Source organism: Aotus nancymaae, unplaced genomic scaffold (assembly GCF_030222135.1).
Source record: "Aotus nancymaae isolate 86718 unplaced genomic scaffold, 86718_ANA_hifiasm-v0.15.2.pri h1tg000014l, whole genome shotgun sequence".
Taxonomy (NCBI): domain Eukaryota; kingdom Metazoa; phylum Chordata; class Mammalia; order Primates; family Aotidae; genus Aotus; species Aotus nancymaae.
This window is the reverse complement of record NW_026988425.1, coordinates 124,501,658-124,521,288: the sequence shown is the minus strand read 5'-3', so window position 1 is coordinate 124,521,288 and position 19,631 is coordinate 124,501,658. Positions and strand designations below refer to the sequence as shown.

Sequence of the window (19,631 nt, the reverse complement as noted above, 5' to 3'; positions counted from 1 at the left end):
GCCCTGCTGACTGCATACCCACAGTGGGCACACCTGCCCAGCCTGGCATCGCACCTGGTGCAGAGCCTGAGCTCGAAAGCCTACCTCCCACCAAAGCCACTAACAAGAGAATCCCTCCCAAGCTTCTGTTTCTCTCATGTTAGACTTAAAATAAAAAGTAAAACTCCGAGCAAAAGTCCAAAGAGACTTTGAGAATTATTTCAATTCATTTTTCTTTAATTAATGCTTTGCTCCCCTCAGAGAGTAAGCTCTACAACTTGATTTTCAAAGGGGGATATGGTAATAAGGAATGTAATGTTTAGAAGTGTGTGAGTGTGTGTGTGTGTGTGTGTGTGTGTGTTTAAACCTAAAGGCTCTGAGACTATATAGTCACATATTTTAGATGGACATCACTTATGGATGTGAAATTCTACTTTCAGAGATCATGCAGAAGGCCATTTTTCCCCTTTGAAAAATGAGAACTACTGGTAGAAAATTCATTAGTTTATGTCCTAATGAGAAGCCCTTTTCGTCACAGTTCTTCTCTATGAGTAGGCCATTATTCATGCATTCATATTGTCATCTGTCATTTATTGTCCACAGGCAAAAACTGGGACTTGACAGCCGCTCTGAGCGACTATGAGCAGCTCCGCCAGGTGCACACAGCCAATCTGCCGCATGTGTTCAACGAAGGGAGGGGTCCCAAGCAGCCAGAGCGAGAGCCACAGCCTGGACACAAGGTGGAGCGGCCCTGCCTGCAGAGGCAGGACGACATTGCCCAAGGTACCGCTGAGGGACTGAGCCTAGGCACCACAGCTTACAGGCGGGTTGGGTGGAACAAAGGATGATGGGGTCATCACCTCCCAGATGCAGACAAATTGGACTCTCAGTGCCTTCTTCCTCACACTGTGCCGAAATGTCCTTTGTTGCTTCTACCCATGGCTCCAGCCTCTACCTCAGAAAAGTAGAAAAATGAGTCTGACTTCCTAGGACCCCAAAAGCCCATTAAGTGAGTAAAAGCCAGCATTCCTCCTGGTGTCCTGGTTTTTCCAGACCAAACATCTCTAGTTCTTTCATTTTTTTCCCAAGTAACACAGTCTCCAAGTCTGTTCAGTGTCACATTTCTTATCCCATGCGCTCCATCTTCTCTATTCTTTTTCTTCATTATGAAAGTAAGATGGCCAGGCGCGGTGGCTCATGCCTGTAATCCCAGCACTTTAGGAGGCTGAGGCAGGTGGATCACAAGGTCAGGAGTTCAAGATCAGCATGGCCAAGATGGTGAAAATACAAATAACTTAGCCAGGTGTGGTGGCAGGTGCCTGTAATCCCAGCTACTCAGGAGGCTGAGGTAGGAGAATCACTCAGACTTAGGAGGTGGAGGTTGCAGTGAGCCAAGATCACACGCACTGCACTCCAGCCTGGGCAACAGGGTGAGACTCTGTCTCAAGAAAAGAAAAGAAAAAGAAAAGGAAGATATGCTTATTATAACAAAGGAAACAACACAAAGATATATGAGGAAAACTTAAGAGCACCTCCTCAACGCATCCAAGATCTCACCAGTGTAATGACCACTAATAACATCCTGGTGGTCTCCTCCTGCTCCTCTTGCTTGTTCAAAATCAAACACATCAGAGTCAAATGCACAGCCCACTTTGCAAAGTGCTTGTTTCACTGAGCAGGAGATCACTAATGTAATCTCTTAATAGCTATGTTTTATTCTATAACATCTGTTAATTTTTAGATCACTACTGTATTCATGGTGATTCTGGTTTTGCTTGGGTTTTTGTCATTGTTATTATTTGTTACTGCAATTGCAAGCAATGCTGAAAGAAACATCTTTATACCTCTAATCTTACATACTGGTGCTTTTATTTCTATAGGTTTGCATTCACAGAATGGACTGTGCCAACATATGTGTGTTTTTAGCTTAATAATTTTAGGACTTCTTTCCAAACATATTTCTACTCACCATGTGTGAAACTGGGTGTTTCCCTTTATTCTTGCCAGCACTAGATATTACAGTGTATGGTGTGTTAGGCCATTCTTGCACTGCTATAAAGAAATACGCAAGGTTGGGTCATTAATTTTAAAAAGAGGATTTCTTGGCTCATGGGTCTGCAGGCTTTACAGGAAGCACAGTGCTGGCATATGCTCAGCTTCTGGGGAGGCCTGATGAAGCTTACAGTCATGCAGAAGGCAAAGGGGGAACAGGCACTTCACGTGGCCAGAGTAGGAGCAAGAGAGAGTGAGTTGGAAGGCGGAGGTGCTGCACAGTTTTCAATGACCAGATCTCACGTGAACTCAGAGCGAGAGCTCACTTATCACCAAGGGGATGGTCCAGGCCATTCATAAGATCTGCTTATGAATGGGATCTGGCCCCGTGATCCAAACACCTCCCACTATGTCCCACCTCCAAGATGGAGGATTACATTTCAATATGAGATTTGGGTGGTGACAAATATACAAACTATGTCATTCCACCCTTGGCCTCTCCCAAATCTCATGTCCTCATTGCAAAACACAATCTTGCCTTCCCAACAGTACCCCAAAGCCTTGACTTGTTCCAGTGTTAACTCAAAAGTCCAAACTCTCGTCTGAGTCAAGACAAGTCCCTTTCACCTCTGAGCCTATAAAATCAAAGACAAGTTATTCACTCGAAAGATACAGTGGGTTATAGACATTGGGTAAACATTCCCAGTCCAAAACAGAGAAATTGGCCAAAAGAAAGGTGCTCCAGGCTCCACACAAGTTCAAAACTCAGCAGTGCAGCCATTAAATCTGAAAGCTCCAAAATAATCTTGTTTGACTCCATGTCTCACATCCAGGGCACACCAGTGCAAAAGGTGGACTCCCAACACCTTGAGCAGCTCTGCCCCTGTGGCTTTCCTGGGTTCAGCCCCTATGGCTGCTGTCTGCTTGCAGCTTTTCCAGGTGCAAGGTGCAAGCTGCTGGTAGATCTACCATTCTGGAGTCTGGAAGGTGGCGGCCCCTTCTCACAGCTCTACTAGTGCCCCCATGAGGACTCTGTGTGGGGCCTCCAACTCCACATTTCCCCTTGGCACTGCCCTAGTAGAGGATCTCTGTGAGGGCTATCCCCCTGCTCTAGGCTTCTGCCTGGACACACAGGCTTTTCCATACATCCTCTGAAATCTAGGCAGAGGTGGCCAAACCTCATTCACTCTGCATGCCTACAAGCTCCACACCATGTGAAAGTCACCAAGGCTTATGGCTTGCACCCTCTGGAGCGGCAGCCTGAGCTGTATCTGGGACCTTCAGAGCCAAGGCTGAAGCTGGAGCAGCCAGGATGTAGGGAGCTGTATCCCAAGGCTGCACAAGGTAGCAGGACCCTGGGTCTGGCCCATGAAACCATTCTTTCCAACTAGGCCTCTGGGCCTTTGATGGGAGGGGCTGCCATGAAGGTCTCTGAAATGCCTTTGAGGCCTTTTCTCCACTGTCTTGGGTATTAGCACTTGGCTCCCTTTTCATTATGCAAATATCTCTAGCAAGTAGTTGCTCCTCAGCCTGCTTGAATTCTCCTGAAAAAGCTTTTTCTTTCTTTGCCATACGGCTAGGCGGTAAATTTTTCAAACTTTTACATTCTGCTTCCCTTTTACATTCTGTTTCCCTTAAATGTAAGTTCCAACTTATTTCTTTGTTCCTGCATCTGAATGTAGACTGTTAGAAGCAGCCATACCACTTCTTGAATATTTTGCTGCTTATAAATTTCTTCTACAAAATACCCTAATTCATCAAGTTCAAACTTCCACAGATCCCTAGGGTATGAACAGAATGCAGCTGAGTTGTTTGCTAAGGCATAACGTGTGACCATTTGCTCTAGTTCCCAATAATTTCTTCATTTTCATCTGAGACCTCCTCAGCCTGGACTTTGTTGTCCATTTCGTTATCAGTATTTTGGTCATAACCATAGGGACTATTTAACCAGTCCCTAAGAAGTTCCAAACTTTCCCTCACTTCCTATGTTCTTCTGAACCCTCCAGACTTCCAACCTCTGCCCATTACCCAGTTCCAAAGTTGCTTTCACATTTTCAGGTACTCCTTGGTACTGCTTTTCTGTGTTATGTCATTCTTGCATTGCTATAAAAAAAAAAAAAAAAAAAACCCTGAGGCTGGGTAATTTATAAAGAAAAGAAGTTTACTTGGCTCATGGTTCTGCAGGCTTTATAGGAAACATGGTACTAGCATCTACTCAGCTTCTGGGAAGGCCTCAGGAAGCTTACAATCATGGTGGAGGGCAAAAAGGGAACATGCACTTTACATGGCCAGAGCTGGAGCAAGAGAGAGAGAGTGGTGGGTGGGAGATGCCTCACACTTTTAAACAGCCAGATCTCATGTGAACTGAGCAAGAGCTCACTTATCACCAAGGGGATGGTTCCGGCCATTCATGAGGGATCTGATTCTGTGATCCAAACACCTCCCACCAGGCTCCACCTCCAAGACTGGGGATCACATTTCAACATGAGGTTTGGAGACGAACATCCAACTGCATCAAGTGGGTTTATATTGCTTTCCTAGTCTCTGAAGAGTGGAAAATGGTGTGTTGTTTTCACTTTCATCTTATCATTTGCTTGTTAGGCCATTGAATTTCCCCTTTGTAATGTGGCTGTTCACACTTTTGTCCATTTTTCTATTGATTGGTTTGCCTTTTCTTATCAATTTGTTGCTCTCTTTGTAATTAAGACTAAAACATATATTCCCTATATATGTATATGTGTTTTTCCCACTTGCCTTATGACTTTCTTTTCAGAATATTTTCCCCACAAAATGTTTATATTATCATGCACTCATGGCTGATGAGCTTTCTCTCTCACTTTAGAAGGTTTCTTGGACTATAGCGTTACTTAAATATATTCTTACATTTAATTTAAATTTTGTTCTTTGAGTCTTTTCATCAATTTGAAATTTTTATAAATAGCAAAGAATCTGGTTTTGCTTTCTTCTGGATTGAGAGTGAGAGTGAGTTATTCAAGCACACTCATTGAACAAAGCATCCTTTTCCCACTGAACTAAAATGCTACCTATACTATATATTAAATTCCCAACATACCTGGACCTATTTCCATACTCTGTTCTGCTCGCCTCTGTGGCTGCCACCCTGTTACACTTGACTCTAGTGGTTTCACAGAGTATTGCTATCTGCTAAGCAAAACCCTTCTATTACTATGCTTTCCCTTTTTATCCCCCCCCCTTTTTTTTGCGGTTTTTGAATATTTATTTTGCCATCTAAACCTTAAAATTATAATTCTGAGTGGAATTGGACTGGATTTTTATTTTATTTTTTTAAAAATTGGCATCTGTAATATTGTTCTTCTATTCAAGAACATTATGTATGCATCTCCACATATTCAGATTCTGTTCAGATTTTTGGCATGGAAAAAAGAAACTCATTTTTTACTTATTTATCTTTTATCCAGTGAGCTACATAAATTCTCTTATTAGTTCTAATACTTTGTTGTAAGAGAATCACTTGGATATCTAAATGTACAATAATGTTATCTGAAATAATCGTATATTCTTCTTCATATTTATACAATTAATTCAGGTTTTTATTTTATTACATTAGGTAGACTCTACTGAACTGTTGAGACTGAATGCTGTCTTTGTTTCTATTAGCTCAGCCTATAATTCAAGCTATATTTGAATCTATATCTTAGATTATTCTTGACTGTTTATTCTGTTGTTTAGAAAAGCCATAATTGATTTAGAAATTTTAACATATTACCTGTGTCTTCTCTGAGTTTCATCTTTTCTGCTGTATTTGTTTTGACGCTATCTTGTTAGGTATATGTATATTCATAATTTTTTAGATTATCTTGCTCTAGTGTGTTTTTTAACCAATATATAGGCTGTCTCTTTGTCAAGCCATTTGATATAATGGTTTTTATCTTGAAATTTGCTTTTGTTGATATTAAACAGCTACCCTACCTTTCTATTGGTTCATATTTGCCAGAAATATCATTTTTTCTGCTGATATAATTTCAACATTTCCTTATCCTTTTATGTTAAATGTGATTCTGGTAGACAATTTATTATTAGGTTTTATTTTATTTTCCAGTCCGAGAATCTCTGTCTTTTGAGTAGAGAATTCAATCCATTCTTCTCTAGTAATTAAATTTTTCTACTGGTTTGAAAATTATATATTCTACTTTTACTCACATTGTAATTACTGCTATTCTATTAAAATCAATATTTTGGTTTTCTTCTTATTGTTTTTAAAAACTTAACAACTATTTTTACCCTGCAAAATAAATGTCTCAATATGATTTTACTGTCCTACCTCTACTTGCTCTCAATCATATTTAGATATTTTTTGTTGCCTTTGCTTATTTAGAAAACAACTCCTTTATTTATTTACATGTATTTATTTCTCTTTTGCTAAAAAAAAAAAAACGTTTTCTCAAAGACTATTTCCAAAGAGTTTTTGCATCATGAATCTCCTAAGGCCTTGAGTGCCTAAAAAGGTTTACATGGTATACTTAAATTTTTATTTGGTAGATTAAAAAGTCTAGATTGAAATGACTTTCCTCGAACATTTTGCAACTCTTCCTTAATCGTGTTCTTGCAGCTTATCCTCATGTTTTCTAAGGGACTCACTTGACCTGATGTTTTCACATCACTATTTGTTCTGCGCATGAATGCATTATTAGTCCCATTAACATTTTTTATCCCAAGTTAATTCTTTGTCATTATTATTATTGTTATTGCATTCTGATATTCTCTTTATCTCTTTGCACATATTTGCTAGGCTCGTTTCTTAATCTTGTCCTCCTGGCCAGTACTTTGTTGCCTTTTTTTTAACAGTTTCCCTGGGAGCTCCTGGGGCATGCGTTATCAGCCATCTTCACTTGCACTGGAGCACAGGCTCTGGTGGGTGCTCCTCCAGATGAGAGTGGCGGAAGGGTACTCAAGCTGGAGAGCCTTGGATGTCATCATTTGGGCTCTAAAAGTTTCCTGCCTGCTCCCCTCACCACAGTTGGATTGTCTCCTGAAGGCTGCTCCCATCTCCTCTCTTCTAGAAAGCCCATGTTTCCTGCAGGGACTGCCCCGCTCTGGTGTGACTGCCAAGCTCCCAGGTGTGTTAGGGAAAGGAGGAAAGTGGTGCTTGTGGTGACTGGTGCCCCACACAGCTGTGCTCCAACCCCACCTGATGTTCTCTAGCTGGCACAGGGCTGGGACTGGGGGATGATAGGGAAGGCAGGCCATGCTAGAGCTGTACTGGGGACCAGACGCCCTACCCCAGGCCCTCTCCCTCGGCCTCACCTGTTCCCACCTCCTACCCCTAGGGATCTCCAGGTAGCTTTAAGGACAGGACGCTGAGACTTGTACACTGTCTTACCCGTCTTGTTGATTATTCTTAAGTTCTGTTTTATTTCTGCCGTTCAACCTGACTCCAGAGGAACCACCCCTTCCAGTCACTGGCTCATTATTGTGCTTGGGGCCTTCCTTGATTGTACCACACAGTTAAGGCTCCTGGTATCTTTCATGCAGTTGCAATCCAGACAGATGACCACATGGCAGTTCCTGCTCTTTTGAGCTGGCAGCAAACAAACCAACCCATTATCTTATCCTCCTGGTACAGGAGCTAGAGGGACCCTTCTCTCTGCTTCCAGAGAGGGTGGAATCAGGGCCTAATAAGTGTAGCTGTTACATACTGTGGTCTGACTTTTCTTAGATATCATTTAAGAATAGTACTCTATCCCAGCATAATCCTATTAATTGAGCCTTGTGAGCAATCATATCTATTCCTATTGAATTACAGAGTTTCTGAATTGAATTTATGTCTCCATTAGTTGAGTTCTTCCTGAAACCATAGTGTGCTAAAATGGAAAATGAAACATTTCATATTCTAAATCAGGGGTCAGCAAATGACCTGTGAGCCCAGTCTGGCCTGTTTTTTAAGTAAAGTTTTATTGGAACACCCCCACGCTCACTCATGTATGTGCTGTCTCGGGCGGCTTTAGTGCTGCACAGAGGTGAGTAGTTGAGATTGCATGGCCCACAAAGCCTAAAATATTTCCATCTCACCCATTAGGAAAAGTTTTGTCCGCCTGTTTTAACAGGTACCCAGCATCGGTTTATATCAGGTGTCATAAGACACACAGACACAGAAATGACTGTCAAGATGGTGGAAGTGGTTTTTTTGCTCACAGTTCCTTGGAAACAGCAGGCCCAGCACAGCATGCAGGGCCACATGGGTTGTCTGGAGGTAGGAGTGAGGGGAAGCATGGGCCAAAGCCTTTGTGGTGGTTGCTATGGAAAAGCAGGGCAGGGCAGGGGGAGCAGCCCCGTACCCCAGCTAGTGTACGTAACTGCAGCTGGCTCAGGAGCAAAGGGCCTGTCTGCAGCTGCCTGGTACCTAGCCTGAAGTGGTTAGGGCAAAGGAATGTTGCCTGCTGGACAGTAAGAGCCAGCTGGAGAGAGTGGTAGGGAGTGTAGAATCTGGATTGGCTGCTCCGCATTGGAGAGGTGCTCTGCTGGGAAAGCCCTTTGCCATCTCTGACTTTGGCTCGCCTGGGCGGGGCAGCCTCTCCCTGGTCAGGGAGGTACCAGGTGACAAAGCAAAAAAAAAAAAAAAAACACAGAAAATAAGAAAACGTGGGGGATGGGGGGAGAAAAAAAAGAAAAAGAAAATAAGAAAATACGCAAGGCCAGGTGCGGTGGCTCATTCCTGTAATCCCAGCACTTTGGGAGGCCAAGGTGGGAGGATCACTGAGCCCAGGCATTTGAGACCAGAGAGGGCAACATGGCAAGACCCTATCTCTGTAAAAATTAAAAATAAAAGGAAAATAAATGAAAAAAGAATGTATGGTTAATACATTTTCCCTTTGTCAGTGGCAGGGAAATTCTGTACATTCTCATACTATGTTTTGTTTTGTTTTTTAATCTTTCTGTGTTTCTCTGGGATGTAACTTTGATCATGGTAATTCTTGTAAAACATTTTACTTATACATCCAAAGGTAGAATCACTGAGTTCATGTTTAAAGAGTCTCTGTGTTGTGTGTACATGTGTGACTGTGTCTGTGTGTGAGAGATGATATATGTGCTGCATTCATGGGGTGGTCACAGGAAATGTTAGAATTAGGAGCATATATTTCTTATTATATGATCGTCAATGTGATCTATTAATATTTTTAGTTCAAAAATACTTTTTGCCTTCAGACTCCAGTTATTTCGTGTTTAGAACTGCGGAACAGCATTACGTTGTCCTAGGAATCACCGTGTTTCCAAGGCCCTTGAAGTGTCTCATGTGGGTGCTGACTGATGGGCACGGGAGGAGCATGGATGCCCCCAGCCAGTGGCTGCCGACTGTTGAAACAGCCTTCAGGTTGTCTATCCAGCTGATTGCAGGTGCACATAGCACCTCAGTTCTCTAATGCCTGATGTCCCTCTCCTTCAGATCCCCCAAAATGGGGCAGTTTCTTCTTTCCCAGATACGAGAAAGGTAGTTTGTGGCAAGATGAGCAGCCTCAGCATGGTTTGCATCAGGCAGAAAGACACAAGCCTCTGCTGCTCCTGCACTCAAGGACTTGAGCTAGTGTGGGAAGCAATGGGCCATCCCCCACCATTAAGCCAGGCTCACGTGCTCCATCCTTCTTTCTAACGGCCCATGTGGTTTAATTTCTCTTTTTACCTTTCCTTAAAATACAAAGAACTTAATCCTGTTGGTCTTAGACTGAAACTGAAGGTGAATCTAAACTACCCATTGTGAAATATAGTCTGTCTCTGTGAGTCTGCATTCATTTTAATGAGAAACTACATGAACCTTCTGGGAATTAGCTTTGGGTTTAAAGCTAACTCGCCACAAGATCAAAAGCCTATGCTTTTTAGTCTGTTTTAACAAAACTCCGTGAATGTCATTTCTGTCCGGCACTGTTGTAAGTGAGGAAGGGGGATGCTGAGGGCAGGGGCTGGGTTTTCCATGTGCCTGTGGTATGCTTGTCAGCGCGGACCTCAGAGGGGCATTGCAGGAGCACCGGCCTTGCCAGTCAGCAGGCTGAACTGGAGGACGGTGGGAGTCCTTGGGACCTCAGGGAATAGCTTCAGGACTTTGCCACAGGGCTTAGACAATGCTTATTTAGATTTAATGTAGGCAACACAGGCAGCAGGTGTTTGAATAAAACACCAGAGACCATGCTTTCCTGAGAAAAATGAGAGAGCGACTGCCTTGCTAAAAGACTTCTCCAGGCCGGGCGCGGTGGCTCAAGCCTGTAATCCCAGCACTTTGGGAGGCCGAGGCGGGTGGATCACGAGGTCAAGAGATCGAGACCATCCTGGTCAACATGGTGAAACCCCGTCTCTACTAATACAAAAAATTAGCTGGGCACGGTGGCGCGTGCCTGTAATCCCAGCTACTCAGGAGGCTGAGGCAGGAGAATTGCCTGAACCCAGGAGGCGGAGATTGCGGTGAGCCGAGATCGCGCCATTGCGCTCCAGCCTGGGTATCAAGAGCGAAACTCCGTCTCAAAAAAAAAAAAAAAAAAAAAAAAGACTTCTCCATTACTGAAAACACTGACTATGAGGAAAGATAACCCATTCCTAACGTATATTGAAGCATTCTTGTTTTATGTTCAGTGTTAGTCATTAGAACACAGGGCTTATAAAAACAAGCCTACTTTTGCAGCATCAAGAGGATACATCTACTTTCTAGGTAATCAACTTCCTAACGTGGTGACATATTGTACCTTAGAGAAATCCCACACTGCATTTCTCATTCCCTGGCTGGAAAGCCCGAGAAGAATAAAGCCAGAGGAGACCATCATTTTTGAGAGTGCTGTGGCGAAAGAATATCCAGACAGAAGAGAAATACATGGACTGACTTAATACTGTGTGTCCTGGGAGGGCCGTGTGGGAGGCGTTGATCAGCGTAACTTTAGTAAAACAACCTGACTTATAACCTGAGCTGCTGTGGATGCCTAGATGATTGTTTCTTTGCATTAAGTGTATAAATGCATCGAGACAAAGAGCAGTCTCCCTTGTACCATTTAGTGCTGGGAGAGGACAGCTCAGTGGAATCGAGGTAGATAAAACTTCAGACCCAAGAGCAAGCCTCGTGCTCTTTGACAGTGCTGATGTGCAGTTGTGCCGTGGGCTTACAGCTCCCCACTTACTAAGTAGTTTCATGACTCTTGTGAATAAGTGCCACGTACCAGGGGGTGGTGATTAATCCAGCAGCAGGAAGGCCTGCAGGAGAGAAAAGGCTTGTAGGATAGAAGGGCTGATACAGCTTTGGGAGGCCAAGGCAGGGGATCACCTCAGGTTAGGCCAGCCTGACCAACATGGAGAAACCCTGTCTCTATTAAAAATACAAAATTAGCCGGGCATGGTGGTGCATGCCTATAATCTCAGCTACTCGGGAGGCTGAGGCAGGAGAATCACTTGAACCTGGGAGGCAGAGGTCACAGTGAGCCGAGATCACGCCACTGCACTCCAGCCTGGGCAAGAAGAGCAAAATTTAGTCTCAAAAAATAAATAGAAGGGCTGGTACAGAGAGAATATGGTTGTGCATGTGTACTTGTGTATACACATGTATGTGTACATGTGTGTAGGCATATAGTTTGGGCATGTATGTATGTTGTGTGCCTTGTATTTGTGTGTACTGTGTATATGTAGTATATAGTATTTGCAAGTACATCTATATGTGTACATATATATAGTATGTGTACAGTCTGTAGTGTGTGTACATGGGCATGTGTGTATATGTGTAGTATATGTGCCTAGTATCTGTGTCTACGTGTATATGTGTCTGCATGCATGTATGTGTATACTGTATAGTATGTGTACATGTATTTATGCAAGTGGGTGTGTAGTGTATGTGTGTCTAGTGTGTGCATGCATATGTTCCTGTGTATACTTTTGTATTCATGTGTGAGCATTTATGTGTGTGCATGTATATGTTTACAGTATGTGTATGCACACGTACATCTGTGCATATGTGTGTGCACATGTGTGTGCCATGTAGTATGTGTATGTGTTGTGTGTTCATATGTGTGCACATGTGTACTGATGGATGTTGTGTGGTATGTGCATGTGTGTGGTATGTGTCTGTGAATGTGTACCTGTGTGTGTGTATTGTGTGCACAGTATGTGTGTTTATGTACACACCCAGAGCCACATCTACACCCACTCAGCCCTTGTGGCTGTCTTTCCTTCTCCCTGCAGAAAAGCGACTTTCCCGGGGGATTTCCCACGCCAGCTCAGCCATCGTCTCCCTGGCCCGGTCCCACGTGGCGAGTGAATGCAACAACGAGCAGTTCCCCCTGGAGATGCCAATCTACACATTCCAGTTGCCGGACCTGAGCGTGTACAGTGAGGATTTCAGGAGCTTCATCGAGCGGGACTTGATCGAGCAGGCAACGATGGTGGCTTTGGAGCAGGCTGGTGAGTTGTTCCTGCCGGCAGGCCCACACCCTTTAGGCTCAGTGAATGGTGAGCTGGCCCAGCCTACTCTACGAGCAAGAAAAGGGCATGTGGTCTCAGACTCTGTGCAGTTTTCTATTAGGATTCTAGATGCTGTGCCATACCTCCTGTTCTGTGGGCCGCCTGTGTTCTAGCCGGCATGGGCTGAACGGAGGGGCCGATAACCAGGAGATGCTGAAATCTCTGAGTTTTTTTCCGTTGCTCCTAAATCCCGGTCCTCCTCTAAGGAGAACTCTATGCTTCTTTGCCTTGCTTCTCTCTCCCCCAGACAGCTCCTCCATGGGTGATAAGCAAAAGATAGGCAAGACCATGGGCTTTAGAGAAAATGGGAGACCCGCCACTTCCTATGGTCTTGGACAAGTCAGGTGATCTGTCTGAGCCTCAATTTCCCCATCTGCAAAGATGATGAGACTGCTGACCTGGCAGCACTTTGGGGTACTAGGTGACGTGTGCCTCCCATAGCTGAGGGTTCCCTGCCTGCCCAGCCTCTTCAGCCTCCAGGTTAAGGAAGCACGAAACCTGACCTCAGTCTCCTTCCTTTTTGATGTTTCCTCCCCGCTGACATCCCAATGAAGAAAGCATTTGAGAAGTAAGACAAGCTCTCTTCTTTGGAATGTTTAAGGAGAAAATAATGAGTCCAAAACAAATGTCCAAAACAGATGTAAGTTCTTCCTGAGAAAAAGCAATACCAATTTCACTCGTAGTCATTCGCACTATAAACATTGCAAAATCACACATCGGAGATTTCTCAGGCACGCATGTGGAAGTTGTTGTACCCGTCTCCTCAGGCCCACTGCGCCCCTCCCAGTGGGGGCCCCACCTGCCTGCACGGGCTGACAGTGCACATGGAGCATGTCCTCAGCCAGTGGGACGTCCTGCTCCTGCTGGGGCAGGGAAACATGGCCTTCCAGAGCTAAGCCAGCCTTCAGCCAGCTCTTCATGTCCACTGTGGAGTGGAGCCTCCACTTCGGAGTGGAGCCTCCACTTCCTCCTCCACTCCACTTGGCCCATGGAGGCATCCCCAGATGTGACATCCCAGGAGTTTAGGGCTGCAGTCAGCCATGCACTGTTAGGGAGTGGAGCTTCTCTCAGCCCTCGGCCAAGACCCAACAAAAATTACCAGGCACTTTCTAGAGTTCCAGAAGAAGACAGAAGAGAAGTACCTGTAGGTTGGCATGATTCTGATATTGGTAGATGCGTCAGTCAGGACCCTGGCAGGAAAGAAAAGGCAGCATGAAACTGTGAGATAAGAGGACTCCATAAAGGTACTGCTTTCCAAAGAGTGGGCAGGATTTAAGGACACAGTGAAGGCTAGTACTGTTCCTGCGGCTACTCTCAGGCCTGGCGAAAGGCAAGGGATGAGAGTGTCTGGATGGAGACAGCCACTGGCAGGAGGGGTGGCGTCTGGGAGAGAGAAGATGCTGGGGAAATAAATACTGTGACCACACCCTTCCTCCACCATCCAGGTTCTTATCAGTGCCTCCTAATGGCAGAAGGGCAAATTGCAGGGAGTTTACTGATGTGGTCCACGCAGGTCACCCTCTGCATACAGAGCAGTGTGGACAAGGGTAGACAGTAGATCTGCGGGGCCAGTGGGAAACATCCAGGAATTCAATATGCCAGGAACTTTTACCAGACCTGGCTTCTGTGTACAGGTGTACACCTGCTTTCATGCCATTGCTTGTCATTGTTTCCCCAGGGCTGTCCCCATCCACCACTTTCAAGAGGGAAGGCACAACATGCATTTAGACAAAGGACGAGATGGTGCTTAGTGGGGCTTATTTGTGTTGGGCAGGCTTGCGGCCAGGTCATAGCTGCAGGACTCATGGAAGCCTCACCAGTGGCATGCTGGGCATTAGAACAGGCTCTGCATTCCCGATAGCTGGATCTCATGTTGTGACTGTGGAGAAACTGTTATCTCAGCTGCTTCACACCCATCAAAAGCAACCCAATGACTGGCACCCATAGCCCTGCTCTGTCTTACCTCAGCAAGATTCAACAAACATAAAACAATTCAGCTAGATTAGCAATTACCTAAACCACTCACTGTGGGGGTTAGCTATTTTAAAGACACTTCTTTATGACAATTCAGGTAAGAAAAGGCTCACTGTTCGTAGAGAAGCAGAAATTAGTATTTGTTAAGAAGGAAACAAGTTCCGTGGGTTACTCTCTGTTGGAAACTACGGCAGCTCAGACCTTTATGCAGCTCAGCACTGACTATTGCTAATAGCTCAGGTGATTGGAGCTGCTGCCTGAGTGCTGTGTTTCATGTGAAGCTCAGAGTCTCATACAAGGGTGAAGGTAGAGCCCACCAAGTGACCTGCTCCTTGAACCCTACCGTGCTTAGCAAAAGCCTTTTTTCCATATTTTGCATATCAATTTGTATCACTTATATTTTACCTTCTAGACTAGCATTTTAAGAGGGGACTCTTTGACTTCATCCAGTCTTGGGAAATACCTTTTAAAAACCCAAACTTCATGAGTTAAGATGTTAAATCATGAACAGCTCATTGTTGATGTTGGGCACCGTGAAGAGAACCAACTGGAAGCAGAGATCAGTGGAGGCAGGAGGCTGAGGCTCCCACCCAGTGGTGGAGAAGGCCTCTGGTCGACACTCACAGGAGAGCTTGGGGCAGTAGGTCCTGCTCTTCAGGGAGTGGTCAAAGGTGTTTGTGGTGCAATTAGCACCTGAAGATCGGGGAGCTGCCTGGGAAGGAGTACTAGTAGCCAACATGTTTCCCACATCCCTCACACTGAAAAATAATGAAAGTGGCCAGGCACAGTGGCTCACACCTATAACCCTAGCACTTTGGGAGGCCAAGGCAGGGGAATCACTTGAGCCCAGAAGTTCAAGACCAGCCTGAGCAACATAGTAAGACCCCATCTCTACAAATACTAAATTTAAAAAAATTAGAGAGATCCAAGATGGCTGATGATTAGCAGCTCGGGCACGTACCTCCCAGTGAAAGCGCAAAGAACGAGAGGACGCCACACTTTCAGACGAATATTAGTTGCTCACGGACCAGGAGATTCCCAGTGGAAGAGCTCCACGGGTCGCCAGGGCGACTCTTGTGGCCGGCGTGGCAGTTTTGCTGGTGCCTTAGCACGCCAGTTCTTGGTGCAGAGTCCGGAGATTCCCGGGCAGAAAAGCACCATCAATCTTAACACCGCTGTTTTGGCCGGCTCAGTGGATTGCTCAGATTTCGGCGCAGGGAATCAACAAGTTGGACGTCAGAGACCCAGTTAGAAAGTCGGTAATTATAAAGACGACAGACAGACAAATATATAATGAAGGGAAGAAACCAGCGTAAAAAGGTAGAGAATACTCAAAATCAGAATGCCTCTCCCTCTACAGGGGATTGCAATTCCTCATCAGTAACGGAACAAGGCTTAATAGATTACACATGTGTTCCAATAACAGAAGCAGGTTTCAAAACGTGGGTGATAAGAAACTTCTGTGAATTAAAAGAACTTGTTCTAACCCAATGCAAAGAAACTAAGAACCTTGAAAAAAGGTTTGACGAACTGTTAACGAGAATGGACAATTTAGAGAAGAATATAAGTGAATTGATGGAGCTGAAAAACACAACACGAGAACTTCGCGAAGCATGCACAAGTTTAAACAGTCGAATTGATCAAGCAGAAGGAAAGATATCAGAAGTCGAGGACCAGCTCAGTGAAATGAAACGAGAAGACAAGAATGCAGAAAAAAGGATGAAAAGGAATGAGCAAAGTCTCCAGGAAATATGGGACTATGTGAAAAGACCTAATTTACGTTTGATAGGTGTACCTGAATGTGATGAAGAGAATGAATCCAAGTTGGAAAATACTCTTCAGAATATCATTCAGGAAAATTTTCCCAACCTGGCAAGGCAGGGTAATATTCAACTCCAGGTAATACAGAGAACACCACAAAGATATTCTTCAAGAAGACCAACCCCAAGGCACATAATCGCCAGATTTATTAGGGTTGAAATGAAGGAGAAAATACTAAGGGCAGCCAGAGAGAAAGGTCAGGTTACCCATAAAGGGAAACCTATCAGACTTACAGCAGATCTCTCAGCAGAAACCCTACAAGCCAGAAAAGAGTGGGGACCAATATTTAACATCCTTAAAGAAAAGAACTTTCAACCCAGAATTTCCTATCCAGCCAAACTAAGCTTTATGAGTGAAGGAAAAATTAAATCTTTTGCGAACAAACAAGTACTTAGAGAGTTCACCACCACCAGGCCTGCTCTACAAGAGCTTCTGAAAGAAGCACTATACATATAAAGGAACAACTAATATCAGCCTTTCCAAAAATATATCAAAAAGCAAAGAACTTTAACACAATAAAAAATTTACATCAACTAATGGGCAAAACAGCCAGCTAGCATCAAACGCCGGTATTAAACTTATATATATTTTAATTGGATAAAAAGCCAAAACCCATCGGTATGCTACATCCGGGCCCATCTTACATGCAACAATACACAAAGACTCAGAGAGAAGGAGGAAGATTTACCAATCAAACAGAGAGTAAAAATAAACCAATAAACAAAAAGCAGGAGATGCAATTCTCGCCTCTGATAAAGTAGACTTTAAAGCAACAAAGATCAGAAGAGGCGAGGAATGACATTACATAATGGCAAAAGGATCAATGCAACAAGAAGAGCTAACGATTCTATAGATCAACGAGATAGAAAATTAACAAGGATATTCAGAACTTGAACTCAGACCCGGAACAAGTAAACTTAATAAACATTTATAGAACTCTCCACTTCAAATACACAAAACATACATTACCACCTCACACCTATTCCAAAGGTGACTATATAATTGGAAGTAAATCACTCCTCAGTAATCGCATAGCATTTCATAGGTTTAAATTAAATATTGGTTGGCTGTTTGTTTGTTATCTTCTTCCCTTATTCCTTCCTGACTACATCATTAAGTATAATTATCAGTATAAAAGAGGTTTTCAATACCCATTACTAAATTGCATTCTAGCCTGGGCAAGAAATCAATACTCCCATTCTCTCTCCCTCTTTCTTTTCCTTCTCCCTCCTCCCCATTCTGTCTCTCTCTTTCTCTTCCTTTTTCCTCCTTCCTATTTTCCTCTCTTTCTAAAAAAAAAAAAAAAAAAAAGAATATACAAGGAAGAACAAAAAAAAAAAAAAAAAAAAAAATTAGCCAAGCATGGTGGTGCACGCCTGTAGTCCCAGCTACTCAGGAGGTTTGAGGTGGGAGAGTCGCATGAGTTTGGACAGCCAGGACTGCAGTGAGCCATGATCACACCACTGCATTCCAGCCTGGGTGCCAAAGCAAGACCTTGTCTCAAAAAATGGAAAAAATAAAGAAAAATAACAAAGGTACACAAACAACTGTATGTGAAGCAGTCTCTGGACTGGATGACAGCACGAATCTGACCCCCACCCACCATCTTCTGACCCCTCCAAACCCCTTGCTTCCGCTCTCAAGCGAGGTCTTAGACTAGGTCATCTCTCAGTGTCCTGCTATGCTCAGATTCGCGTGAAGACCCTCAGCTGGCACTAACGGGGTCTCCCACAGCCCCCACCCCATCCAGGTGAGGAGTGTGGTCCCTGGAAAGCACTGGCAGCTCCTGCACCTTCCACCTGACAGCCTGGTTCTGCTCCGGCGGTGCCCCCCACTGTCGCTATCCTTGTTTCTATCATGAAATGGCTATGCAAGAAAGCTGCTCAGTATTGCTGGGTACAAAGGGTAAATGCCTCTTTCTAGTAGCTTAGTGCTTAGAATCTTTATGAATGAATTATTTATATGTGATATTATTTTACTGAATACATGAGAGATTGAAACACTGATGTCAAAAAATTAGTAAAGAAAAAAAAAAAATCCATTTGTTTAAGGGACCGTACTGGCTATACTTGGCAGGAAACACTGTCTATGTCATAAGACCTTGGGTGGAGGACTTCCTTTTCCCTTGGGACAGAACACGAACCCAGGGCTCATGTGGTTCTGAAAATTGGCAAACAGTGGCCTTCACTCAGTTAACATTGCCCACAGTCCAGCTGTCCATCCTGGAGCCTGATTCCACTCTCCTGGGGACCTGCTTGGTGTCTGCCCAGCCTCCCAAGCCACATAGGCAGCCCCATCTATTTCTGAGGCCTCCATGTCAAGTGGGGTGCCAGTCTGGACTCACATAAAACCAGCAGATCTGGGAGACTGGTGTCCCCCAAGCCTTCAAACCCTGGAGAGCCCAACCCACTCCCACCCCATGACAGTCATAGGGCAACAGAAGGGCCAGATCTTCTGTACCTAAAACCAGCTGACCTCCTGAGAGAGGAAGGGAAATACATTTCATTCTTTAATGACTAGCCTGCCATTGAGAAGGTGAGAAACCACTACTTTTGCCATCAGCTGATCCTGCTGCATTTATAGGAGATGGTTCAGAGATTGGGGTCTCTGGGTTTGGGAAGTATCATCCACTGCCTCTGGCGGCAGCTTACCACCACGTGGGCAACATGGTGTGTGGTTCTTCAGTGTGTCTGGGGGCAGAGGGCAGAGGCATTTTTGTGTAACGCAGTAGTCACTGCATACTTGGAAGATGGAAACACAAATGTTGAAAAATCTCTAGGCACACCTTTACGTTGTGCTCCAGGGAAGGATAATTGGATTGGGGGGAATCTGCTGGGGAACCTGCCAGAGAATCATAAGATACGGAGGAGGCTTACAGGCTTCAGAGTCAGCCCGACCCTGGCTCGAGGCCTGATCGGCAGTGGGAGCTTGGCCATGTCACTTGGCCGGCTTGAGCCTCATTTTCTTCCCTCTGAAAGTCAGATGTGTAACGGCAGCCAAACGGAGACAGATTGACCCAATGTCAGCCTGTGTTGCATGCCCACAAAATGCCCCATCCAGGTCTGGGGCTACCTCCACACTCCAGGCAGATGAAACCCCTGCCCTCAGGGAGGTGAGATTCCAGTGGAAGAAAGCCAGTGAGCAAGGTGAGCATGAAGATGAAGTGGGGCCTCAACGGCTGCTCTGGGGAGCTTAGGAAGGAAGCTGAGGGAGTCCCAGGATGCCGCTGGAGGGCAGGGAGGGAGGCAGCAACAGACACCTGCGGGCCCGGCGTTCCTGGCAGAGGGAGTCTAGCATAAAAGTCTTGGCATATTTAAGGAAGCCAGTGTCACGTGAGCTGGTGGAGCGAGGGCAAGAAGGTTTGGAAAGGAAGGCAGGAAAAGGGTAGTGGGGCCCTAAGG

At 44.7% G+C, this 19,631-nt stretch overlaps 1 protein-coding gene across 1 annotated transcript in view; it reads left to right on the top strand.

The window, feature by feature from the left end:
• The window catches only part of OTUD7A (OTU deubiquitinase 7A), a 285,170-nt gene that overhangs the window by 212,923 nt on the left and 52,616 nt on the right, over nt 1-19,631 (top strand). The window contains exons 5-6 of the mRNA XM_064376338.1: nt 583-762; nt 12,157-12,375. Of these exons, the coding sequence (XP_064232408.1) occupies nt 583-762; nt 12,157-12,375 (399 nt within the window). The remainder of the gene's footprint in view (nt 1-582; nt 763-12,156; nt 12,376-19,631) is intronic.